This window comes from Peromyscus californicus, unplaced genomic scaffold (assembly GCF_007827085.1).
Source record: "Peromyscus californicus insignis strain IS unplaced genomic scaffold, ASM782708v3 Scaffold_11__1_contigs__length_118956290, whole genome shotgun sequence".
NCBI lineage: Eukaryota > Metazoa > Chordata > Mammalia > Rodentia > Cricetidae > Peromyscus > Peromyscus californicus.
The window spans coordinates 19862164-19889399 of NW_026294402.1; the positions used below are offsets into that span (position 1 = coordinate 19862164).

General features: G+C 40.3%; 1 protein-coding gene across 1 annotated transcript in view; it reads left to right on the top strand.

Moving 5' to 3' along the window:
- Npsr1 (neuropeptide S receptor 1) overlaps positions 1-27236 on the top strand; it is a 192155-nt gene that overhangs the window by 134732 nt on the left and 30187 nt on the right. Inside the window, exons 3-5 of the mRNA XM_052754966.1 lie at positions 2937-3040; positions 23352-23445; positions 25168-25369. Coding sequence (XP_052610926.1) covers positions 2937-3040; positions 23352-23445; positions 25168-25369 — 400 coding nt within the window. The remainder of the gene's footprint in view (positions 1-2936; positions 3041-23351; positions 23446-25167; positions 25370-27236) is intronic.

The window sequence follows — 27236 nt, forward strand, 5'->3', positions numbered from 1 at the left end:
AGAGTATTACATCACGTTGACTCAACAGGAAGTTGACTCAAAGTCACACTGAGGGCAACTTGAACAAGAGACCTCAAGTCCAACCTCACAGTGACACACTTCCTCCAACAAGGCCACACCTCCTAAAAGTGCCACTCCCATTGGGGGCCATTCTCTTTCAAACCACCACACTTGCTTAGGAAATATTAAATTACACAAAGAAATTGGCTAAAGGAGTGTTACCTCCAATGGTCATGGCAGATAATAGTGTACTCGTCAGGCTTGTTAGAAACTGTAAGAATATTTTGTATAATAATTGAAGTGTGGTGTTGCAAAGAAAGTTTCTGCTAACATTTATTCACTAAGATTGATTTCCAGTTAGGCCCCATCCCATAATAGAAGGAAACAACCTTGACTTACTGCTAGCCATTAGGCCCATTCTTATACCAAAGAATATTCCTCTATCATCAGCACAAGGGGGCAGCTCAGGGTCACAGCCACCAATAACTCCTTGTCTCCCATTAAGTCCCCTGTGTTCCTATCAGATGAAGCATAATTCTGTCAGGTGAGCAAGGTGAACCTGGGTAACAACTATTTGAAAAGAGCAATTCTGCTGCACTTAAGTAATTATGGAAGTATATTTGCTTGTAAATCTCTCATCCACCCAGTGGCCAGACATGCAATTTCTGTTTAAATTGTAGAAACAGAGGGGGCTAGATCTGAAAGAGACTTAAGGATGACAGTGTGTATGGAAGGCATGAGTCTAAGGCCTATATAAGCCAGTAGAACTTCCTGTTCCAGGCCAACTCCTCTGAGCACTAGCCAGAGCTAGATGTAAGCTACTATTTATTTTTACCATTATTATTATTTTACCATTATTATTATTTTTAAAAATTTATTCTATGTGTCTTTTTCATCATGTATCTTGATTCCATTCATTTCCCCATCCCTTTACATTTGCCCTCCGCCCCTGCACAATCCCCCCAAATAAAACAAAATTTAAGAGGAAAAAAAGAAAAAAAATTGAAAAAATTTCATCATGGAAGCTGCAGTGTGACACAGTGAGTTACACCATAAATTCCTTTGTCCATATACTTGCAAATGTTCATTGTAAAGAGTCCTTGGTTTGGTTTGAGATCTCTGGTTTCCATTACACTATTGATTCTGGGTCCTCACTAAGACTCTTCCTGGATATCCTGTTGTTGCCCTGTTTCATGGAGATCCTGCAGCTTTGGGTCTGCGGGTCATGTTCCTTCATGTGCTCAAGAAGGTCATAGGTGGGGTGGATGTTGGGGCGGGCCAACATCCCTGAGTCTAGGCCTGGGCAACTGTAGTGTTGGTCTGCCAGATGAGAAATGGGGGCAGCTCTCTCATGGTTACAACTTTGGGGCTGGCTCACCCACACCTGCACTAATAGGGTTGGTTGGCTCTCCCATTCTTATGACCATGGGGCCAGCTCTCCTACCTGCCGCAAGCATTAATGGGCAGAAGTGGGGGGCCACTCTACCCTGCCCATGCTACCACAAGACAGATGGGCAATGGGGACAGCTCTCCCATGCTCACAATTTCGGGGCTGGCTCACCCACATCTGCACTGACAGGGTTGGCTCTACTGGGCTGCCCTGGTGAGGTACAGGGCCTGCTCTCCTGAGGGTTGCAGCTGGCAGGGATCAGGGACCGCTCTCCTGCTCTTATGATCACAGGAACAGCTCTCCCACCTGTCGTGGGTGCACATGGGCTGGGTGCAGGCAAGGGTGGGGGCTGGCTATTATTAAAGAGCTCGTTCTTAACTAATCTCTAAGTGTGTGGAATAATTTATCACTAGGAAGGCATATTGATTCTACAACACGATAGCAAAAATGGCTGCTGAGAGAAAGAGAAAAGCAAGTTTTCTCTAGGCATAAGGTCCCCTTTAGGTTACCAAGTCTACACATCCATATCCAAAACACACAAAATGCTCTTAGAGATTGAGCATTGGCAGGTAGGGAACATGAGGGGGGATAGAAGGGGAGGAGGATGAAGTTATGTAAATAGAGTGTTCATGTACGAAATTCTCAAGAAAAGTAAAGTCTAAATTAAAAATAAAGTATTCTATGAGACAAATCAAGATTCAAAATTTCCAGTAGTTGTCTTCACCCATGTTAGACAGGCAACGAGATGATAGTCTGCCCTGTGTAGGACAGTGTTGTAGAATATTATTTTAAGTTGTGTTACTTTTGTGTATGTTGCATTTATTTAACTCTGTGAAGCTGTGTTACTTTGCCTGTCTAGAACACCTGATGGTCTAATAAAGAGCTTAAGGGCCAACAAGCAAGGCAGGAGAAAGGATAGGTGGGGTTGGCAGGCAGAGAGAGTTACAGAAGGAGAAATCTGGGAGGGAAAGAGATCTGGGAGTGAGAGAAGGAGGAGGACATCAGGGGCCGGCCACCCAGCTACACAACCAGCAACAGAATAAGAAAGAAAGGTGTACAGAAACAGAGAAGGTAAAAGCCCAGAGGCAAAAGACAGATGGGTTAATTTAAAGTTAAGAAAAGCTGGCAAGAAACAAGCCAAAGTAAGGCCAGGCATTTATAATAAGAATAAGCCTTCATGTGTGTATTTATTTGGGAGCTGGATGGCCAGCCACCCCAAAAAAAAGAGCAAAAACAAACAATAACAGGGCAGAAATGAATTCTGTAAGCATTTGTTGTCTTAAGTTTTGTCTTCTTTTGAACCTTCTCACAGTGCTTGCATTAGTATGGAAGCCCCTCTCCTGGGACTATTGATTCCTCTTTAGTCACAGCTGAAATCCTTTCTAGGTGAAAACAAATTCTGATATTTAAAGACAAGGAGCTCCTGCTTCACTTTTCCTCTGTAGCCATCTGCTAAGCTAAGAGAAAATAAAACCAACCCAGGAATTTGTTTTCACTGCAGTGTACCCACAAATTTTGGAGAGATTGAAACATGTGTTCTTGTTAGATTCCTTCACAGGACTGATCAACATCCTGACAGATATTATTTGGCGATTCACTGGAGACTTCCTGGCCCCAGACCTGGTCTGCAGAGTCATCCGCTATTTGCAGGTATGGGAATCACCTCCCCAGTGTGATGAGCCACACTGGAGCCACACATCATCAGCTCTGGAAATAACATGAAGGGAATAACTACTAAACCTTTGTTCATGGGCAACCAATCACTCCCTTCTTCCTAAGTGAAAGGACAACCAAATTTTCTGTAATTTATAAAACATGGGTATTTCTTTTTCTATAAATAATGTATATGCAAAGCAACAATTAAGAAAATCACAAATACAGCATTGAGTGAAACGGTGGTAAGTAGTAACATTTTTGACATGTTACACTTAAATAATGCCCAAAAGTTCTATCAATGCTTACTGTTTTATCCTCAGTCTCCTCTTCTAGAAAAATGTTAACAAGGTCTGAATAATAAATATTAACCACCTGAATACCAAATAAACTCACTTTCTCAAATATCTATTAGTATTTGAACACCTTATCTAAATTATTCTCCTTCTTCAAATATTTTATAGCTGGGTACTTACTATATCTTCAACTTTGCTAAGATCTACTTTTAAATCTATACACACAGGGCCTGTTGATATGCTTTGATATAAACTGCATATATAGGTAATATGCATATATGGTTTACAACATAGCATAAGATGATTTGAACAGTACTGGGGAGAAGGCCTTGTGGGCAAAGTGCCTGCAATGCATGCATGAGGAACTGAGTTTGTATTCCCAACATCCACATCAAATCTGGACAAGATCATGTGCATCTGTAACCCCAGCAGTGGAGAGACAGAGACTGTCCAACCCCTAAAGTTCACTGACCAGCAAGTCTAGGCAATCTGTGAGCCGTGGTTCAGTGAGAGACCCTGTGCTTCAAATCTTATAATTATATCCCATTAATGTGTTTCTAGTGCAGTTTTTATGCAGTTCTTCAGGTCTAAATTATTTCAGCTTTACAGAAGTATAACAGCACATCTGGAAAGCATTGCCCTCTTAGAGTCCACTTGGTAGGGATTTTAGGATATCTGTATACATATTCAAAAGTAAGATTGTAGTTTCATTCATTTTATTACATTTGGGTCTTGGTAACACTTGTTTCATTGTTCAGAAACAAATGAGAAAAGTTGTGATGTTAATATTTTTGTACTCTGAATATAACTTGAAAAGGAGTCATTGCAGAGGGACACTATTTTATTAGAGTGAATTTGTTTCAAATCCTTTGAGCATGCCAGGGGTATGGTCATCAATATGCAATACTTACATGAAAAATGTCTTCTACCTTCTTGTTGAGAATATTTTTGTGAAGAGAGCTGATTTTAATTATTATATTACTATAATAGTAATTGATTGCAGAATTGCAAATTATAACCAGGCTTAGTAGCCTAAAACAATATGTATTTATCCTTTTGTGGTATCTGTTATTCAAAAATTCAAGAATAGGTTTCTTGGGCTAGATGTAAGTTCATCAAATGGTCCATGGCACTGAGCCTCTGTAGGACAGATCTGGGATCAGGCAATTCTCTTCCAAGGTGGTCACTTATATAACTGACAGCTAATGTGTGGTCTGAGAAGAATGTTCACTTTCTTTCCAATGGGCCTCTGCAATTGTCAGGAGGAAATGGGGATGGTCCAAAGCTATTGCTCTTGACTGAGACATCTGACAAAGATTAATATCTTTTCATAATTAAAAAAAGTTCAAGAAATTAGGAATAGGAAGGAAGCAACTCAATGCAAGAAATGTTGTATGTGGCAGGACCACAACTAACACCACACTCAACAGTGATGATAGTACAATGCTCCTTCTCGAAGATCACCAGCAGACAAGGATACCAGCCTTGCCTCTTCCACTCACCTGGAAAGGCTGCCAACAGGAAGAAATGAAAACTTCCAAATTAGAGATGCAGAAGCAGAAATGCCTCTAAGGAACCTGCCAGAAAGTTAGAATTATAAATAAAGCCAAGAAATTGCAGATATAAAATCAAAACACAAAAATATGGAGCATACCTACACACAAAAGTATTCAAAAGAGGAATTGTGAAAACCACTATACTTATAATAGCTACAAAAATATAATAAAACACTGAGGAATATATTTGGATAAGTATTTGTCAGGTCTAAAAGCTAGTAATTATAAATCTACAATTAAATAAGTTAAAGGAAAAAAGAAACAAGAGACAAGTGAATGGAAAGAGAGTTAACACCCATGGATCAGAAGAAATGCTTTTTCTAAAACTGTTTTAAACGATCCATAGATGCAATGGAATCCAAGTAGAACTCCAACTACATTTCTCACACAAATAGAAAACACAACTACAATACATACAGAATCATAAAGACCCCATATAGATGAATCAGTATTGAACAAGGAGATAAAAGCTACCTCTGTCATACAGCTTGATTTGAGAAATACATGGTAATGTCACCTACAATTAGTGGATTAGTGTTAATCTCTGTCTTTAGTTTCAATACTGCACTTTTATGAAACTTGGTGCAGCAGAGTTTGGTGTATACATATTTATAATTGGATTGTAATGTCTTTGATAACTGTCCCCTTGACTAGAATGAACTGACCACCTGTATTTCTTCTGGTTACTTTTAGTTTGAAGTCTATGTTGTTAGATATTAGAATAGTGACGTCTGCCTGCATCCCAGTCCCATTTCCTTGGAATACTTTTTTATGTCCTTTCACTTTTAGGTGGTCCCCATCTTTTGAGTTAAGATGAGTCTCTTGTAGACAATATAAAGACAGATTTTGTTTCTCAACCCATTCAACTAGCTTGTGTTTTAAGATTGAAGAGTTGAAGCCGTTAATATGATTGAGAAGTGTTGATGTCACGTTGTTTTGTTTTGCTGTCTGTGTCTTTAGTTGTTAGTGTTTCAGCTGTTGCGGCTTCATTTACTATCTTTCTAGAGTCGCTTCCCTGTACTTAATCCTCTCTTCATTCTGAAATGTTCAAGAGATTAGCAATAGGAAGAGAGTAACTCAACACCATTTCTTCTTTTTTAATATTTAAAAACATTAGTTATTTAAAAATAGAGAACCTGCAAACCACCAAAGCTTCTTAGAGACAGCAACCACACATTTTACCTCTAAAGCACTCACAATAGCTGTTAAGAGTATTAGAGCAGGGAGAAGTGTGCCTACAGTGAGTCTGGTCACTTTTACATCCACTAAGCAGCCATCAGCTGCCAGAATAACTACTTTTAAAATTTCTTTTAAGCTCTCTCTGTCTAATCCCAGCTATTTTCTGTGGGAAAATTAAACTATTTTTTTATTCTTCTCTCATGTATTACATCCTGAACACAGTTTCCTCTCCATTCCCTCTGCCCAGCTCCTCCCATTGCCTCCCCTCTCCCTGAGGTTCCCCTCTGACCCCATGCCCATGCTTGCTTACCCTCTGAAAAGAGCAGGTCTCCCAGGGACATCAGCCAAACACAGCATAAAAGCTACAATAAGACCAGGCACATACCATCAAATCAAGGCCGGACAAGGCAACCTAGTAGTAAGAGAAGAGTCCCGTGTGTAGGCAAAAAGAGTCAGAGACCACCCCTGCTTCTACTGTTAGGAATCCCACAAGAACACTAAGCTACTCAACCATAACATATATGCAGAGAAGCCTTACAGACCCTGATATATATGTAAGATGCTTACAGGGTTCCCTGATCTCTGTAAGCTCCCATGAGTCCTGGTCAGTTGATTCTGTGGGCCATGTTCTCATGGTGTCCATGACCCCCCTAATTCCTAGGATCCTTCCTCCCCATCCTCTGCAAGGGCTCCCTGATGTTTGGGTCTCTGCATCTGCTCTCATCAGCTGATGGTCTCTCTGGTCCCTTTGATGACAATTCTGCTAGGCTCCAGTCCCAGAACACTCTACAGGCAGGACAAACTGTGGGTCGAGGCCTTGCCTGGTTACAGAAGATGGCTGGTTCAGGTTCCTTGTACCCCATTTGGCTTACTGAGTTTTTCAATTCCATTATCATTTACATTTGAGTTCTATTTAATATTGATATATCTTTATTGAATTCAGTCTTCAAATCCTGGATTTTCTTTGTCAATTCATTCATCTGTATATTTGTGTTTTCCTGGGAATCTCTCAGGCATTTATTACTATTCTCTTTAAGCTCATTGAACTATTTGTCTTCTTCTAATTCCTTGAATTATTTGATGAAGTTTATGGTTGTTCTTTTGAGTTCTGCATCCTCTAATTCTTTTAGGTAATTCTCATTGGAGAAAATTTCTATAGGAATGATGGATTTGAGGGAAATATACTGTCTTGGCCTTTTGCATTGTTTGTGTTTTTGTGACGAGACCTGGCTATGTGGATTTCTCTGTTTATCTAAGATTTTAAACTTGCAAACTGAATACAGGCACATAGAAAAAATTCTGTGCGCCATAATCACATTAGCTTTATCTCAGAGATTTGGGGATGATTCAATATATAAGTCAAAAAAGTAATAAATCATATGATGGACTTAAAGACAAAAACTACATGGTCATCTCAATAGATGCAGAAAAAGCTTTTGACAAAATATCCAACATACCTTCATGATAAAAGTCTTCAATAGCGTAGGACTAGAGGAAACACAGTTCAACATAGTAAGGGCTGTATATGACAAACCCAAAGTCAACAGCATCCTAAATGAATAAAACCTCAAAGCAACCCCATTAAAATCAATAAGGACACATGGCTGTTCACTTGTTCACCAATCATCGCTCTTTTTCAATATGGTTCTTGAAGCACTAGCTAAATCAGTAAGTAAAAAGAAGGAAATGGACAAATGTATTAAATGGATACAAATTGGAAAAGAACTATTCAAATTATCCCTTTGTTCAGATGATATATTAAACACAGAGATCCCAAAATTTTCATCAGAAAACTTTTGAAAACTATCAACAAATTCAGCAAAGTGACAGGATACAGAATCAACTTACAAAGATCAGTAGACTTTCTCGACAGCAACACAAACATGCTAAGAAATAAGTCATGCACAAAGTGTTCACAATAGCTTCAGAGGATATCTAGTAATAACTAACAAAAGAAGTAAAAGACATCTATAGTGAAAACTTTAAATAAGTGAAGAAAGAGGTTGAGAAAGAGGTGGGGGACTATGCCCATGGTTTGGTGGAATTAATATTGTGAAATGACAATTCTATCAAGAGCAATGTACATATTCAACACAATCCTAATCAAAATCCTCACAATATTTTTCACGTAAGTAGGAAAAATAGTCCTACAGTTTATATATATATATATATATATATATATATATATATATATATATATATATATATATATATACACACATACATATATTAGTCAAGGTTCTCTAGAGGAACAGATATGATAGAATAAATGAATATATACATATATATGAAATGGGATTTATTAGAATGGCTTACAGGCTGTGGTTCAGCTAATCCAACAACAATCTCTGTGGCAGAATATTATTTTAAGATATGTTACTTTTGTTTATGTTGCATTTGTTTAACTCTGTGAAACTGTGTTACTGGGCTTGTCTAAAACACCTGATGATATAATAAAGAACTGAATGACCAATGGCAAGGCAGGAAAAAGGATAGATATGGCTGACAGGCAGAGGGCATAAATAGAAGAAGAAATCTAGGGAAGAGAGAATTGAAACAGAGGAGCCAGAGAAGGAGGACATCAGGGGTTACCCACCCAGTTACACAGCAAGCCACAGAGTAAGAGTAAGATTTACAGAAATAAGAGAACAGGAAAAGCCCAGAGGCAAATGGTAGATGGAATAAGTCAAGTTAAGAAAAGCTGGCTAGAAGCTTAGCCAAGCTAAGGCTAGGCATTTACAAGTAAGAATAAGCCTCTGTGCATGATTTATTTGGGAGCTTGGTGGCAGGCCCCCAAAAAGAGAGAAAAAAAAACAGCAACACATCTTCTGGTTGAAAGGCCCAGGAGCTGGATGTCTCATCTGGTCTTCTGTGTTTAAACAATGGGCTGTGGCCCTGAATAGAAAGTTCTTAAAGGAAGAAATTAAAATGACTAATAAATAGCTTAGAAAGTATTCATCATCCATAGCAATTAGGGAAATGCAAAATAAAGCAACCTTGAGATTTCATCTCACTCCAGTCAGAATGGCTAATATTAAGAAAATAACTTAAAAGAAATGCTGGTGAGGTTGGAGGGAAAGGAGAACCTGTATTCACTGTGGGTGGAATTGCAAACTGATCCAGGCTCCCTGGGAATCACTGAAGAGAATTTTTAAAAAGCCAAAAATAAATCTACCATATGTCATAGCTATACCCCAGCCTGGCTGATGTCCAATATTTTCTCAGCCATGTTCATTGCTGATCTGTTCAACAATAACTAGGAAATGGAACAACCTAAGCATCCTTCATTCAATGACTGAATAATAAAAATATGGTACATATCTACAAGGGAATTCTACTCATCTGTAAAGAAAAATGAAATCAAGTACTTTCCAGGTAAATGTATGACACTGGGCATATTATACTGAGTGAGGTAATCCAGACCCAGAAAGGCAAACTTCATATAGTCTCTCTAATTTGTGGTTGTTAGCTCCAAATCTATAGGTGTGAGTATATACCCTGGAGTAATCACAAAAATAAGGAAAGTAAAAGGGAACAGAGATTGGAGGAGAAGGCCTAGAATGCGGACCAGCAGGATATAGATGTTATGAAGAGAGAAATGGGAGAGGGGGTAACTGGGGAAGGAGGAGAGAAGGCAATAGAGGAGAGGATGCTTCTAAAGATGTTTTAAAAAGATGTAAGGAGTCATTATATTTACCTAAACTTATACTACGTGTGTGTGTGTGTGTGTGTGTGTGTGTGTGTGTGTGTGTGTGTGTGTGTGTGTGTATAATTAAGCTTGAACTGATCCAGAGCTTCATCCCTGAGGAATGGCTCTCACAGTATCAGAAGGTGCTGTGCAATTTGCCAAGGGAGAGGAACATTCTGTAGTCTTACTCTGCTGTCAAGCACATTAATTACAATAAGGACTGTTGTGCATTGGTGAAGGACATTCCCACATTGGTGAAACAGTGGCATTTTTATCTTGGGGTTGCCAACTGCTATCTAAATGGATTTAAAGTCTTCTCAACAGGAGAGAAATTATGACTGGTACTATAAGCCTAGCCAATGACCTGTGGCTAGTGAGATCATAGACCTGAGATAAGAACGAATTGCTGCAACTTTGCTAAGTCAGTGTCATTCTCCAACTGCACTCTAAATACTCATCCTTATGCCCTCAGATGAGGTTAGCTCTCATGCCTCATCAAAGAGACTTCTTTTCTGCCGTAAAGAGACTGTCACAGAAATGCTAACTAGTCGAATGCAGAGAACAACTGGCTGTGGGCTCCCAGCCCCATCTACAACACAACCTCTGCACTTAAGGCTCAGGAAACATACACACTTTGGAAGAGGAGGCAGAAGGGTTGTTAGAACCAGAGGACCAGGAGGTCTACTGTGAGACTGTGCATTCTATCTATGACAGGGAATCTATACCCAGGAAATCTCAACTACATAGGTGCCTGAAGAAGACCTGGAAAATCCCAACAACAGCTGACATCCCACCATAGATGGAGGAAATCCAATGGGACTTTGTATTTCCACCCTAGATGAATACCTACAAGCAATTAACAACTGCTGTGAGACGGAGAATCGGGCTTCTCCAGGGATGTGCCCCCTGATTGGTTATTCAATACCACGTGGTCATCCCTGGGACCGTGCACGTATAGGCAGCACTGAACTGAGTCAGAAGGTTTCAGGAATATGTTTATTTACTTATATGTATACATGACTACAGTGGTTAAAGAAGAGGAAGCCATGAATTTGGAAGAGAGTGAAGAGGAAGTGGGAGGGAAAAGAGGGAGGAGAGAAGGGGTAAATGATAGAATCATAGTTTTTTTTTTTTTAAATATGATGAAGCTTTAAGAGCCAAAACGCATTGTGCTTCCATAATCCAGATGTATAGGCCAGTAAAACCAAGTAGAAATTACCAAAGTAAATGCATTTGTGTCCAACTGATTTTCAGTAATGATCCCAGAAATACACAAAGGGCAAAGGTTATGCTCCTCAGAGACTGACACTGGGGAGAGCAGATGTATGTGAAGAAGAATGAAATCAGTCCTTTATCTCACATCAAATACACAATGAAACTCAAAATGCATTAAAAATTTAGACAGATGACTCAAAATTGTAAAACTACCAAAATAAAATATAAAACAGAAATCTCCATGGAATTTTTCCAGGCGAGAAAAATTTCAATATGATCTTAAAAACACAAGTAACAAAAACAAAAACAGACACATGGGGGAATATATCAACCTAGGAAATGTTTCTGCCTATCAAAACGAATAATAAAATGAGGCAAAAACCTATGAGATGGGAGAATATTTGTAAACCAAACTCTGATTTTTTTTACAAAGGCATTATTAACAAGGGCTAAAGACATGGCTCAGTGGTTAAAAGCACAGCCTGCTCTTTCAGAGGACCCCAGTTCAGTTCCTAGCACCCACATAGTGGCTCACACCTGTCTCTACCTCAAGTTCTAGGGGATTCAACACCCCTTTCTGTTCTCCCTGGGCCCTGAGTGCATGTTGTATCTATACATTCATCCAGACAAAACACAAATACACGTAAAGTGAAAATAAATCTTAAAGAAGTATTACCAGAGTACATAAGGAATCAAAGCAAGCCAGTAACGAGTGCTACAGCTTATGTCTAGTTGAACTTTATCCTTCCAGGGTTTATATGACTGAAAGTTGGGCCATGAAGGAGGGGGAATATTGGAAGTGCCAGAACCTGTCAGAGGTGGGGCCTAGTGGAAGGCCCCTGGTCATCGGGAATGTGCTCTTGGGAGGTAGTTCCTGTAAAAGATGTAAAACCAGGTTCCATTCCTGTTTCCTATTCAACCTGTGGTCCTGCTTGCATTCCCTTTCCACCATTGACCATCAGCCACAGAGTCCTTGTCAAAGCCAGAGCTCAGCTTAACAGACCCTAGCTCTACTATAAACTCTTTCCTTTATAACATTAGTCAATGTTGGATATTTCATGATAGCAATGAAAATCTGACTAATACAGTCAAAAAAATCAATAAAACCCAAAGGACATGAATATCCATTTCTCAGAAGGAGGCATACAGATAGCCAATAGAGACTGAAAAAAAACACTCAGCCTCCCTAATCATCAGGAAATGCAAATAGAAACTGTAATAATATATATAACCTCTTACCTTTTAGATAAGGATGGCTGTTATTAAAGGCAAAAATTATCAAGGGTTGGCAAGGGGATGGGAAACAGGCAACACTGATGCCTCTAGTATATGGAACATCCTAGGAGTTCATCACGAAATGAGTGGATAAAGAAATGGGATATTCTCTCTCTCTCTCTCTCTCTCTCTCTCTCTCTCTCTCTCTCTCTCTCTCTCTCTCACACACACACACACACACACACACACACACACACACACACACACACACTTGCACACGTGTACACATACCCATATATACTCATATACACAAACACATACATATATAACAAAAACACGTGTGTACATACACTCATACACACAGACACTCAGTGAAGTGTTATTCAGAAGTTAAAAGAGAAGAAACCTTATAATCTGCACCATAAGTGGAATAGGGCAGGCACAGAAAGAAATATACAGTATGATCCCTCTTATGTTAAGCTGATGTAAACAGAGCAAAGTTCTTACCAGATTCTGTAGAACGGACACACTAGAAAGATGCTGGTCAAAGGACATGACATTTCACCTACAGGTTTAAGTTCAAGAGAACTATCATTGCATGTTATAATGCTCACAGTTGATGAAATATTTTGTGTACTGGGCAATTGCTAAAAGGTTGGAGTTTATGTAGTCTTACCACAGAAAATAAGCATGTGATGGAAGACTTGTTAACAGCCTGCTTTAGCCAGCCCTTGGTGAGCACAGGTGCACATCTTGCTGTGAGCTGTGAATTTAAAAAGGTTGACCTGTCAGTTTAAATACATGAGTAAGGAAGTAAATAAACAAAAACTCAATGACTTCAGAACTGCTGGTTTTCAACAAAAAATATGAAATATGAAAAGCAGCAAGAGAGAAGGTCTCATTTACAGGAAACATTACAAAACATGAAATTTTTCATGAGGAATTCCAGCCAGTGAGTGTGCCACATGAAGATTTAGGATAAGCTCTTTACATATGGCCAGTGAACTGAAGTACATAAGCCATTTTTTTGCTAAGTGGTAAATAGCAATAAACATTTAGAATGTTAAAATGGATCATACAGAAATCTGAGAATAGGAAGACAAAAACTTAAAAGAAAAAAATCATTTGCCGTGTGAAAAACAGTCCCAAGATCAACCACATTCACAGCACAGATGTAATAAGCTAAGTTTTAATAAACTGAAAATCTAAATGAATCCACACAACTTTCCCAACTGCTCTGGTAGAAAACTAGAAGGCAATCAGTAAAGGGCAAAATGTTTCAAAATAATCTAGGGATTTTTAAAAATTCAAAGGGCCTTTAATGATTTTGAAACAAATTGAAATACAAGGGGTACATACATAAAGATATTTTAAAACCAGTGAGCAGGAGTGTATTAGCAACAATAAATTGTACTAAGAAAGGAGAGAGAAACACAGTGCATAGCCTGGCTTCGTGCCTCAAGGAGTGAAGGAAAGGATAAAATCAACCCACACTCAGCAGAAGGAAGGACTCATGCTGCAAGAGAACAGGGAAGGGGAAACTGGAGAGTCAACAGTACGGAGGGGAGATCAATGAAAGAGAGTTCCTTGATGAAAACGAAAATTAAATTCATCATTTTCACTCATAAAAATAAAAATTCATATCAATAAAATTAGATGTTATAGAGAAAACATTAACACTAACATCACAGAAATCACCAACAGTCCTGGGACAACTATGAATCAGTATATGCCAACAAATCAGGTCACATGAAAGAAACTGATAAACTCCTAGAAATGCCCAAACCACAAAGATGAAGCAATCAATTAATATAAAGTTTAAAGAGAGCAATAATGAATACCAGATTGGATAGTAATCAAACAACTCCCCACTAAGAAAAGCCTAGGCCCAGATGTCTTTATTGATTTATTCTCCAAAATATTTTAAAAAAGAATTAGCACCCATCTATCTCAAACTCTTCCAAAAATTTGGGAACTAGGGAACACATCCAAATTCATTTTATAAGACTGGTGTCATCTTCATACCAAAACAGAAGCACTACAAGAAACAAAACCAAGAGGCTAATGTCCCCTATCAGCAGAAATGCAAGAAAATAAAAAAGATGCTAGTGAAACAATTTCCATAATACATTGAGGATCCCACATCTTAAACAGGTGAAAGTTACTTCACAGGATGCAAGAAGAGCTCAATACTCAGAAGTTACTCTGTGTGTGTGTGTGTGTGTGTGTGTGTGTGTGTGTGTGTGTGTGTGTGTATAATATATTTATATACATGTTATATATAAATATACAGAACATGATACATCTTAAGATCTGGAATGGCAATCCATCCAGCATTCTTTTTTTTCACTGCAGGATTGTTTGGCTATATGAGATCTTTTGTGGTTACATGTGAATATCAATTTTAGGATAGCATTTTTCTATTTTTGTGAAAAATGATCCAGAGATTTTGATTGTATTGAATCTATAAATAGCTTTTGGTAAAATGGTCATTTTCACATTATTAATTCTACCAATCCCTGAGCATGAGATGTCTTTCCATTTTCTAGTGTCTTTCTCTATCTCTTTTTTCAGATATTTGAAGTTTCCATTGCAGAGGTGCTTCATTCTCTCAGTTCTGTTCATTCTCCTTTTTATTTTCTTTAAGTCCCTTGTGAATGGAAGCATGTCCATGACCTCTTTCTCTATATGTTTGTTGTTGGTTATAGTGATGTCTTCTTGGCTAACTGATCCCTTGATCAGAATGACTTGTCCTACTTTATCTCTTTGATTACTTTTAGTTTGAAGTCTATTTTGTCAGATAGTAAGATAGTGATGCTTGCTTGCTTCGTGGTCCCATTCGAGTAGAGTACTTTTATCCATCTTTTTACTCTAAAGTGGTACCTGTCTTTAAAGCTAAGGTGTGTTTCCTGCTGAGAACATGGAGATGGGCTTTATTTCTTGTCTCCCATATTCATATGTGGGGGCCATCCACTGGAGTGTTAGAATCCCAAGTTGTCACATCTTCAAAAAGAATGACTCTCCCTATCCTGGAAACTATCTCTTGCATAGTCCCCAGTAAACAGTGGGTCCTGGACATCATCTACCATGTCTACGTGGGTTTGATTGATTTATCAGGTCTTGTATAGGTGACCCCTGCTGCTGTTAGTTCATGATTATGACAGTCATATCATGTCCAAAAGACAGAGCTTTGCATCACTCTTCTCTTTCCCCTGGATCTTGCATTCATTCTGCTTCCTCTTCCAAGATCTTCCCTGAGGCTTGGGTGGGAGCTAGCTGAGGGGATGATATAGATGACCTGTTGGGGCTGAGCACTAAGTCTCTTATTGTCAGTACTTTGAAAGTCATGCATCACTCCACTGATTACTGCCCACTGCAAAAAGAAGCTTCTCTGACCAAGGTTGAGAGCAGCCCACATCTATGTATATAAGCAGGGGCTTATATAACCATTTACCAAAATAACAGCAGCAGATTCTACCCTGGGGCTTATGAGCTCCACAGCCATGGACTTTTGACCAGGATTACAGTTTGAGGCATGAATCTCCTTCTGTGGAACAGACTTTAAATCTGGTAAGAAAGTGGTTAGTTACCCCCATAACTCTTGTGCCACTATTGCACCAGTAGGCACATCTTACCTGACAAGTCACTACTGCAGCATGCAGGGTCCAATGGTGAGTACAACCACTGATGTGTTTTCTTCCCCAGCAGCCCCCACAGTGCCGTCCAACATCATGACACGAAAGCTAGCCAACGTGAAGGAACTTTGCTGGCCGGTTTGAGGTAGACTTCTGTACCCTTCAATCAAAGTGTGTTGTACCTTGATATGAGTTTCTGGGTCACCTGTGTTGAATTGGTGTTTGAATTTGTAATTTTTTGTTATTCTAATTTTGCTGGGTTTGGAATAGCTAGGATATACTTGAAACTCAGTCCTGTGGCCAGTTGGTGATCATTCGTGAGACAGGTAGCTGAGGCAATTCCATTTCAGCTTGGGAAAGGCACAGGCTCTGACCTGCCCAGCAGGGGCTTTGTGTGGGTTAGGAGAGAAGAGAGTGAACTATGGGGTGTGGCCTCTGATCTGAGGGGCAATTACTCCAGGCACTGCTAAGCCAGAGGGCCTGGGAGGTTCAGGTACTGGAGATATGGCTTCTGATTGGGGAAGCTGACTGATGCTCCACAGGAGTCCTGACATGCAATAGTTTGAGTACCAGTGAGTAGAGGAGGTAGCCAACATATGTCTTGATACAGAGATGTAAGGTGCCATCAAGGGGATAGGTGAGATCACTTCCTGTGCGGCAAGCAGATGCTCCATACAGGCTCTCAGATAGTAGGGTTAGACTGCCAGACAGAGAGACTGAAGTGATGGCTCTAGAGTCATGATCATTTACTCTTCTTCTGGGGGACCTGGACTTGATTTCCAATACCCACATGGCAGTTAACCATTGCCTGAAACTGCAGTGCCAGAGGATATGATGTCTTCTGGCCTCTGCAGGTACTGCATGGATATAGTGCACAGACATACATGTAGGCAAAACATCTATATCCATAAAATAAAAATAAATAACTCTTTTATTGAAATACCAAAGAGAAATGAGGGTTTTACCTGTGCAGTGAGTAGGGGCTTGCCCAGGTCTTCAGATGGTGGGAATGGAGTGCCAGGGGACAGGGTAGACAAGTACTCTGCCTGTCGAGCAAGTAAATCCCTCTGAGGGTCCTGGATGGTGGACTTGAAGGACCAGAAGGAGGGGAGAGTATACCCTTCCTAAGAGGAAGGGACTGGCATTCCCTCCAGAGGGAAAGCAGGGCTCAACTTTCAAAGCAAGAGGTAAAGTTCTGCAGGGAACAGCTTGAGACATGGCCTGGGATGGTGGCATTCATGTGCCCAAGGGAGGTGAGAGTGAGGGCCCTGCCTGGAAAGACAACAGCATGAGTCCTGCAAAGTAGAAGACTTCACCAGCAATACAGGCAGTGGGGTTCTGGGAAGGCGACATGGTTGTGGTTCCAGAGGGAGGAGAATGGGCCTACTAGCAAGATAAGCAACCAGAGTTCTGGGAAGGCTGTCGGATTCCAGAGGGAAGAGGAAGAATGAGTTCCACAGACAGTATGAGCAGTGGAGGAAGGAATGAAGGTCAAGAAGTTCTAGATGCCCACCCACTGAGAAATAGATAAGCAAATTTGGGTGTGTAGTGATTGATATCTTAAACTTCTACATAACCATTAAATAATACTCACATATGTAAAATTGAAAAAAAAGTTTAAATGAGTATCAAAACCAGTTAATTGCAACACAAATTCTGTCTACTGAGAATGATTTTAATGCCTTAGGTCTCTTCACAGAAAAGAACTGGTCACAATAGTTGCAGTTACCACTAAGGTGTTCTGTAAAATATTTATGTGTGCAATAAAAATAAAATATTTAAACATAAACACAGATATTGAACCTTTTAAAATATTCACTATGAATCACAAACATAAATGTAATACTATAAAACTACTAGGGGATAACTGGACAGTTTAAAAGACAATAATATAAAAAGCAACCCTCTTAAAATAGGGAAAAATAGAAATATCACTGAAGATGGCAAACAAGGGTCTCATTTGGGGAATTGCAAATCAGAACCATACGGTACCACTATTCCTGTGTTACACAATGGCCAGCTTAAAGAGAAGATAACAACACCAAACATTAGTAAGGATGTATATTAACAAAAACTTGCACTCACTGTTGATAGAGCTAAAAATGAAAACCAGCTTGACAGATCCTTACAAAGTTAAGCATAATCTCACTGCACAGTTGGACAATTATGATCATAGATATTTATGCAATTGACTGGACAACTTATGTCCACACAACCTGCACAAAGGTAGTTTTAGCAGCTCTTGTAATAGTCACCAAAACCTGCTACTAACCAAGATGTTCATCAACAGCTCAATGGATGAACAAAGTTTGTCATGTCCGTGTAATATGACGATGAATATTTTTTCTAAAATAAAGGAAAAGAAACTGCCAAAGCACATGGAGGAATATTAAATCACATATTTACATGAAAGGAGCCAATCTGGTCGGCTAAATACCATGTGACTCCAGCTATGTCACAGCCCCAGAAAGGCAAAGCTGCGTTAAAAAATAAATCAGTGGTTATCAGGGATTTTTAAGAAGAAAGGATGACTAGTCACACATAGGGCATGGCTAGGTCAGTGGTGATCATCTGGATAAAACTGATGGCAGATATGTGCCATCACTCCACTGCCAAAGTCCACAGACTGTAGTGAGGAAGACTGAACCTTAGTTATTGATAATGTATCAAGACTAATCAATCAGTTTAATACCACACCAACGCCAGATATTGACAGCAGTGGACATGTGTAAATGTGATGTGGGCAGCACAGGAATTCTCTGTACTATTTACAGGATTTCGTAAACCTAAACTTTCTCTAAAACACAAAGGGCATGATTTTAAAGTCAGTCCAAGAATACTAGTGTACATGAACACAATCTGGCATTTTTCTGAGTAAAATCTCAGCAGTCGAGTCTCACTTCCCTTTGCAGAATTCCCTTGCATGTCACATTCCCTGGGTCATGTCTGTCAGAGTCGGGGGTGGGGTGGCGGGAAGGCAGACTTGTCCTCGGGCAGCCATCTGCTCTCTGAATGGCACCCCATATGCTGTTGGTGTATAGAGTTCCCATTGTTGACATTTATGAATTGACTGTAATTGTACTGTGATTTCCTTCTTTGCTTGAGTTAATTAGGAAGATGTTTAAATTTCTAAGTGGTATTTTTTAAATGTTACTTATTTCAGCTTCATCGTTTGTTTGAGATATGTGAGTTGAATACAGCCCACTTTTTGGATTCTATGACAATTTTCCTTTGTTGGTAACTCAGTATCTGACCAAATTTTTTTTATATCGTCTAGAGTCTAGATATTTTGCATTCTGTACTATGGAGCTCAATTTTTCCTGTTTGCATTCTGTAGGCTATTTTAGCTGTAAAGTCTTGAACATTTATTTTTATTATATATATTTAGTGTTACATCACTTATTACATCTAAGTTTATCAATATTCTAACACCATTATGTGTTGTATCTTTTATCACCTTTTCACATGGGATGTAGCTAGCTTTGAATTTGATTGGTATCATGCAGTATTTTAATAAAGGCCTTTTAAATTGTGTTAGTTGTTTGATATGCCCCTGACCACTCTTTTGATTTTAAATTTCAATGATATTTGTTTTTATTGGTTTTTATTCTGAATAGAATATAGTTAGACCATGGGGAAGATTTTTGTTTTGAATAGTCTTTGTTTGAATGAAAGAGATTAGGCCATTTATATTTATAAGGGGAAACAGTGCCTAGTATTATCCCAGTACCTCGGTGTCACTGTTCTCTTTGAAGTCTTGCTCTTTGAGTATTTGTTTCAGATGTAGTTAGTAAATATGGGAAGCTAAAATAATTTTCTCCCAGGACATCTGCACCTTAACTCTGGGAGCCTATGCCTACTACCCACCATATGTGACAGAAAGGGATTTGGCATTGTGACTAAGGATTAGAAATGTGAGATTCTCCTAAATTAATTCAGGAAATCCTAAAATGTAATTGTAAGAGGAAAATACAGATCTGACATACAAGCAGAAGAGGGGAGAGTGTAGCATGAGGGAAGGGACTGCATTGAAGGCCACGAGGGTAGGATGCTGGCAGCTGCCTGAAGCTCAGACACTGGGCATGGATTCTCCCCCAGAGTCTTCAGAAGAGGCATAGCCCTGCAAACATCTTGATATGGGGCTAGTAGAATTGTTTTAGATTTCTTGTCTCCAAAGCTCTGAGAGAAATAAACTGATGTTATTTAAGCCACCAAGCCTGTAGCTATTGCCACAGTAACCACAGAAGGCAGAGAAATTCATTTTTCTCCATTTTAAGTTTACTTTGTTGTAACTTCCCTTTTGTCTTTAGATGTATCTCTATCAATGGCAAATAGAAAACTATATAAATAGCATCCTGAGTGAGGTAACCCAGACTCAGAAGGACAAACATGGTATGGACTCACTCATAAGTGGATACTAAATGTAAAGCAAAGGATAACCAGACTACAATCCACAGCTCTAGAGAAGCTAGCTAACAAGGAGGATCCAAAGAGGGACGAATGGATCTCCCTGGGAAGGGGAAATAGATGAGATCTCCATGAGTAAACTGAGGACGAGGGGTGGGCAATGGAGGGTAGGAGATGGGGGATGAGAACATAAGGGAATGCGATGGTCGAGCTGGAACAGAGATGGAGTGGGAGAGCAATGAAAGAGATACCATGATAGAGGGAGACATCATGGAGATAGGGAGAAACTGGGTGCTAGGGAAGTTCTCAGGAATCTACAAGGATGACCCCAGCTTAGACTACTAGCAATAGTGGAGAGGGTGCTAAACTGACTTACCCCAGTTAATCAGATCAGTGAACACTCTAACTGTCATCACAGAGCCTTTCTCCAGTAACTGATGGAAGCAGATGCAGAGATCCATAGCCAAACACCAGGCCAAGCTCCAGGAGTCCAGTTGAAGAGAGAAAAGAGGGATTCTACAAGCAAAGGGCATCAAAATCATGATGGGGAAACCTACTAAGACCAACAAACCAAACTAGTGGGAACTCATGAAATTTAGATCAACAGCTGTGGAGCCTCCATGGGACTGGACCAGGTCATCTGCATAGTGAAACAGTTGTGTAGCATGATCTGCTTGGGGGCCCCCTGGCAGTAGGATCAGAATCCATTCCTGGTGCATGAGCAGGCCTTTTGGAGCCCACTTCTATGATGGTACACCTCACACAGCCTTGAGGCAGGGAGAGGGGCTTGGACCTGCCTCTGCTGAATGTACCTCCCCATGGGAGGCCTTGCCTTCTTGTAGGGGGAATGGGGGATGGGCTGGGAGGGGGAGGATGGAAGGGCAGGAGGAAGGAAGAAGGGGATCTTTGATATGTAAAATGAACTTTTTTCTTAATTTAAAAAAAAGAAAATTATATAAATATCCAAGTGAGGACTTAACAACACCTTGCTCTTATACTCTCCCCTCACACCTCTCTCCGGATTCTTCCCTGGAATATTCATTCCATCTTTATATTCCTAACTATCTGGTAAGCATCTTGTATTTTGATGTCTTCCTTATATGACATTGTTATTTTATCCCCTTTATTCTTAATTTTGAAACAGTTCTTACTCAGTTTCCTCATGAGAATTTTGGAAGAGGGGGGGGTGTTATATTTCCTTCCTTCATACATATCCAAAAAAAGCTGTTCTGTGCATTGGCATCGAAATTAAATTTACAAAATTCTTGGATCACAACTTTTCTTTCAAAATCCTGAACACATTCTCTGGCATTTGCTTTTTTTACGGAGAAGCATGATAATTTGTGATGTATTTCTTTTAGATAGGCTTATTTTATTTTACTGCACCACCTAGATGTTTGAAGATGTTTCATCTCCAAAGTTAAATACTCTTCTCAGCTATGTCTCAATGTTAGTTAGTATCATCTTTGTTAATATTGCCCACAGCCCTGAAAATCTGTTTTCAGTGACTTTTCTTCCTGTCCCAGATTCTGAACTGGGGCACCACCTCCCTCAGGACAACACAGATGTTCAAGACTCTTAGAAACTGCCCACTATGATCTTCTCCCCTGCTGCCCACCCCCCCCCCGTCCTTTGATGCCACGTTCTGGGCACCATGTGGTCAGCCTAGGCCACTCTAAATCCACGGCTCACACACAGAACACCAGTTCTCTTGAAGGAGGCATTGGTCTGACTTTTCTCTTTAAACTTAATCAAACTCTTTTAGTTTCTCCTTTGGTTACTTTTTACACAAGAAAAATTCTTTTCATGTCTTTCAGGGAATGGGGCATCCATCTCTGATCATTCTTTACAACTCTCTCCCTGCAACATTAATTCTGGAATGTGTTTGTGGTTATGTTATAGAGATTTTAAAAAAAAGAAAGAATGGCACAGATGGTCCTAACTTCTGATGACCCAGTGTGTGATTTTTAGAATGTATGATAGGACGCCCTTGTAATGAGGGTTTTTGCGTTCAGCACAGGAGCTCGCCAACTTTATAGTATGAGATAGGTTGTGTGTGATAATTCTGCCCAATTGGAGGCTAATATAAGTGTTCTCAACATTTGTAAAGCAGGGTAAGCTATGATGTTCACAGGATTAGTGTTGTCAAATGCTATATCAAATGACTACATTTCAGGTAGCAGTAACCTAAACTGAAGTGCAACTATAATGGGCTGATCTAGTATAGTTGATTATAATGCAATTATAATTTGTTTGAGCTACAGAAAGAACAACAAAGATACAAACTCCAAATAAATATGATCACCAAAGAGAAAGCCAGACTCTCACCCCTATACTCCCATCTTCTATGGCCCCTATATTCATCCACAAAAGGAAATAACCTCGCTGAGGTTACTCCAAAAATTTCCATTGAGATCAGACTTTCTGACATATTTAATCTAATTATATTCTAAATACGAACCTGTCACAGAAGAGATGTTAGCTTGCATCCCAATTTCTTCCTCTACAGAGAAGGCAAATAAGACCGTGTCTATGATATGTAGAGGGTATGGATGAGGTTAGCCAACGGAGAGTAGGAGGAGGGAAGCCAGGTTCAGAAGCTCAGGCCACATACAGCTCTAGAGCCCTGGAGGAAGGGGTGAGCTCTCCAAGAGTGACGCTGGGGTAAATGACTGGAACAGCATGTCGACTCCAGGAAACCAGAACCCTTTTCCACCTCTCAACTACTCTCACTGATAAAAGGCAAATGAACTTTTGTTTCTAATGATTCTGGAATGTCAACTGTGGCAGAGAAAATTCGTTTAACTTTAAAAGTCAATTACAGATAAATGTACCAAGCAAATGTCAAGAGAGACTGATCCTGAAATCTGGAATTTCCAAGAAGCCAATGAATGCATTGAGGGAGCCATGACCATTCTCACACTCTCTCTGGTAGCAATGCAAAGTCTAGCAGCAAAGCCCAGATCTGCTTCCAGCAGGGAGGGCCTGACAGCGCCTCTCTCTCCCTCAGCCCTCATGGGCACCTTGGTTCAATCCTCTGGTCTCTAAATAGCAAGAATGCTATGTGAATTACCTCTCCCATGTGAAGTCACAGATGTCCTCTGCTTCCTGCCTTAGGTTGTCCTGCTCTATGCCTCTACCTACGTCCTGGTGTCCCTCAGCATAGACAGGTACCATGCCATCGTTTACCCCATGAAGTTTCTTCAAGGAGGTGAGCAAGCGTTCTTTCATAAAGATCCTTTCATGGAGTAGGATTATTTTGTTAATATTTTATTAATATTTTTTCTCTGCTCCAACCACGCCCTTCTTTTCTTTCTCTTCTCTTTGTTCTCTTTCTCCTCTTCATTCACTGCCTAATGGATCTGAGTGTCCACATATACACAAAGAAAGTTGGGGTGTCTGGGGAATGCTACCTGATCCTGCCCCCATGAGAGAACTCCTTGGTGGCCCCATGCTGTGACTCTTCACCTCAGGGATGTGTTTCCACCTAGTTCCTTACAGCCCTGGCAGCAAGCATACCCTTACGATGAAATGTGTATTGTCTCTTCATGTTCTTCATTTTCAAGAAACAAACACCTGGCTTTCCTTACTTCAAATCCACAAAACTGGAAAAGTGTTGTTAATTTACTGAAAACAAAGGAACTTCTCCTTAGTACAGGATCCCTAAAAGAAAAAAAGCAGATGGCGCAAAACATACTGTGATGCTCACAGTAATGAGTGGTGCTAGGAATGTTTCTTAATGGTGTCTGGTGCACAGAGCAGGAGGGGAGGCAGAGCCTAGGAAGCTGGGAGTCCTGAGGTATGGAGGCACCACGAAGGCTCACCCACAGCCAGCTCCTGTGTTCTGCACTTTCTGACTGGACAGTAGGGGTGGAAGAACTTGAAGATGCTGCTGATGAAGAGACTCTGTGAGTTCCCAAGAGCCATCAGTGATTGGCAATGAGCTCTGTAGAGGACCAGCTAGCTGCCCTCTGCTCTGCACACAGGCAGACCTGGCCTCATGGGTCCCTAGCCTTCTCATATACCCATAGAAACTGAAATATCGTTGGAAAGACAGGCAGAAATCAGTTATCTTTTAAAAGCTAAACTGGAGAAAATATATAATGCATTTAAAATGCTCCCAAAGAATTCACACACACACACACACACACACACACACACGGCAAATTAAATCCATTGGAAAAGAACAGGTTTGTTAATACATAATATTGGACTAGCTCTACAGCCAGTTGAAAACGTTAATTCCCCATGTCACAGCTAATTAAAAACAGACCCTGGTGGACCAGAAAAGTCAGTCATTCAAATATGAAGGACTAAGAGAACATAATGACAAACCTTCCATCATCTTAACAAGGAAAGGGACTTTCTAGGAACCACGCTGGAAGCAGAAGCAGTAAAGGAAACCATTTGTCACTTCATCAAGGTCCTAAATGATTTATACAAATAAAAACCATGAACTACAGCACAGGGACACATGGATGAGAAAAAATAAAAAGACGAAGAGCTAATATCTTTCTTATGACAATTTTGGCAAAGACATAAGAACATCGACTGAAAAAAATAGAAAAGAAGTAAGCACAGATCAAGAAACAAAGAAATAATTAGGAGACACACAGAAGTGTTCATTTTGACTGCTAATTAAAGAATTGCAAAGATTAAACATGGGGAGAGGAAATTGTACCAGCCAGCTAAATGAGATTAAAAGAGGAATCGCAGAGCTGTGTATAGTGGGATACATGTGGGCCTGTACCCCCACATGGGAGCTTTACCCTACAGCAAAAGGCTCACACCCATTTCCTTATGAGGAAACTGAGGCTTCTGGGGACACTGACAGGTCCCAGTAGCTCTCAGAAATCAGTCTCTATAGTGGCCTTTGTGTGCTCCCCAAGCATGTTCCCAGGTGCCCAGACATCTTTCTCTTTTCTTTAAGCAGAGAAGCAAGCCAAAGTCCTCATTGGGATAGCCTGGAGCCTCTCATTCCTGTTCTCCATCCCCACACTGATCATATTTGGGAAAAGGACACTCTCCAATGGCGAGGTGCAGTGCTGGGCACTGTGGCCAGATGACTCCTACTGGACCCCGTACATGACCATCGTGGCCTTTCTGGTGTACTTCATTCCACTGACCATTATCAGGTGAGAGCCCAGTGGGCTGGACCCAATCCGATTGCTTTTGTACTTTACATCTTCAGATCAGTCATTGTTCCAAAGTCCTTTGGGAACTAGTTGGGGTGCAGGATTCTATCTAAAACTCCCATGGGCTAAGCCCTGTTCTCCTGTAGCAGTTTAGGAAAGCAAAACATTTATGGATCGTGTACTCAGATGCATGCATTGTGCCAAGTGGCTGATCCCAGCTTCACAGTGCCATCCTGTGAAATAAATTACTTCATTTTCTGAAAAGTAAAACTCAAGATTGGAGCGGTTAAGGAACTTAACATCACATAGTATTGAAATCCTGGTCTGTCTGATTACACACCCTGTTCTTTCTTTTATATCATATGACCTTTCAAATACAAATTATAATACTGGCTTTAGGGATCTTGTAAATTAAAAACAGACATACTTAAAACAAATTAAACAAGAACATGCTATAGGATATTAGTGCATGCTTGAGTATATGGGCACTGGGATCTGATGTCACCAACACTTCTCGCACACCACCACTGAAGGACAAAAGGACTCCAGGAAGAGACACCAAAGGCAAGGGTGCTGTGGGATGTTCTGTATGGCAAATATGTTAATAAATAAAACACTGATTGGCCAGTGGCCAGGCAGGAAGTATAGGTGGGATAAGGAGAGAGGAGAATTCTGGGAAGTGGAAGGCTGAGTGAGAAATACATTGCCAGCCACAGCCATGACAAGCAGGATGTGAAGATGCCAGTAAGCCACAAGCCATGTGGCAAGGTATAGATTTATAAAAATGGATTAATTTAAGGTATAAGAACAGTTAGCAAGAAGCCTGCCACGGCCATACAGTTTATAAGCAATATAAGTCTCTGTGTTTACTTGGTTGGGTCTGAGCAGCTGTGGGACTGGCGGGTGTCAGAGATTTGTCCTGATTGTGGGCCAGGAAGGGAAACTCTAGCTACACAAGGGAGGAAGCAAGCTCCTTGGTGACCAAAAGTTAGAACAGGATGGAGGCAGTAAGTGAGCAGGCAGACAGTGTCTGCCAGGGAGAAATAGACAATGACCTCCCCTCTATGGCTGGAAGAAGGAAGAGGCAGTTTATTGCAAAAGGCCTTGGCAATCAAGTCACAGAATGTTCCCTCAGTCCTAGGGCCATAGATGACCACAACAGCCTGCTCAAGGTAGGGTCTCACTCACTCACATAGCAAGACACCAGAGCAACAGTGACCCTACCTGTGTGGATGGGGTGCATGGAGAGAAATCCCATGGCAGGTGTACACATGGGCCATGGTAGTCCTGAAGTGTTTGAGTGTCCCTTACCTACCAGAATGGATCACATCAAGCCATAGAAAAAGCAGGTCAGTCTTTGGATTGTAGTAGTACACAGCATAGTGAAAGAAACAAAAGAGAAATTCCCTCTAATTAAAATTTTGAATGGACCCTTGGTTGTTGCCTAGGAACTCATAGAGCAGGATTTCCAGGTCAAAGATGGCTCACTTTAAGACTTTTGATGCATGTACACTCTACAAACTTGAGTTCTGACAATGTGGAGGATCTTGGCTCTTCTCCCAGCCCAGAGAAAGGTAGTACTATTTCTTTATTTGATCTTTCCCAAACTGTGAGTTAAGAAAATACACCTCATTGCTTTAATGTGCATCTGTTTTACTTACCAGTCAGCTTGGCTATTCCTAAGTGTCTCCTGACATCATGGGAAATCACTTGCTTTGTGCTCAGTGTTCATCTTTAGTCTCCTGAAACCCTAAGGCTGGGAGGAACGCAAGGCCTCACCATCCAGTTCTGACATTTTCTCAAGGCTTGTCTTACAGCTAAAGATGGCAGTGGCAGTGATTGGGATAGCCAGGTCACTACCTCATCT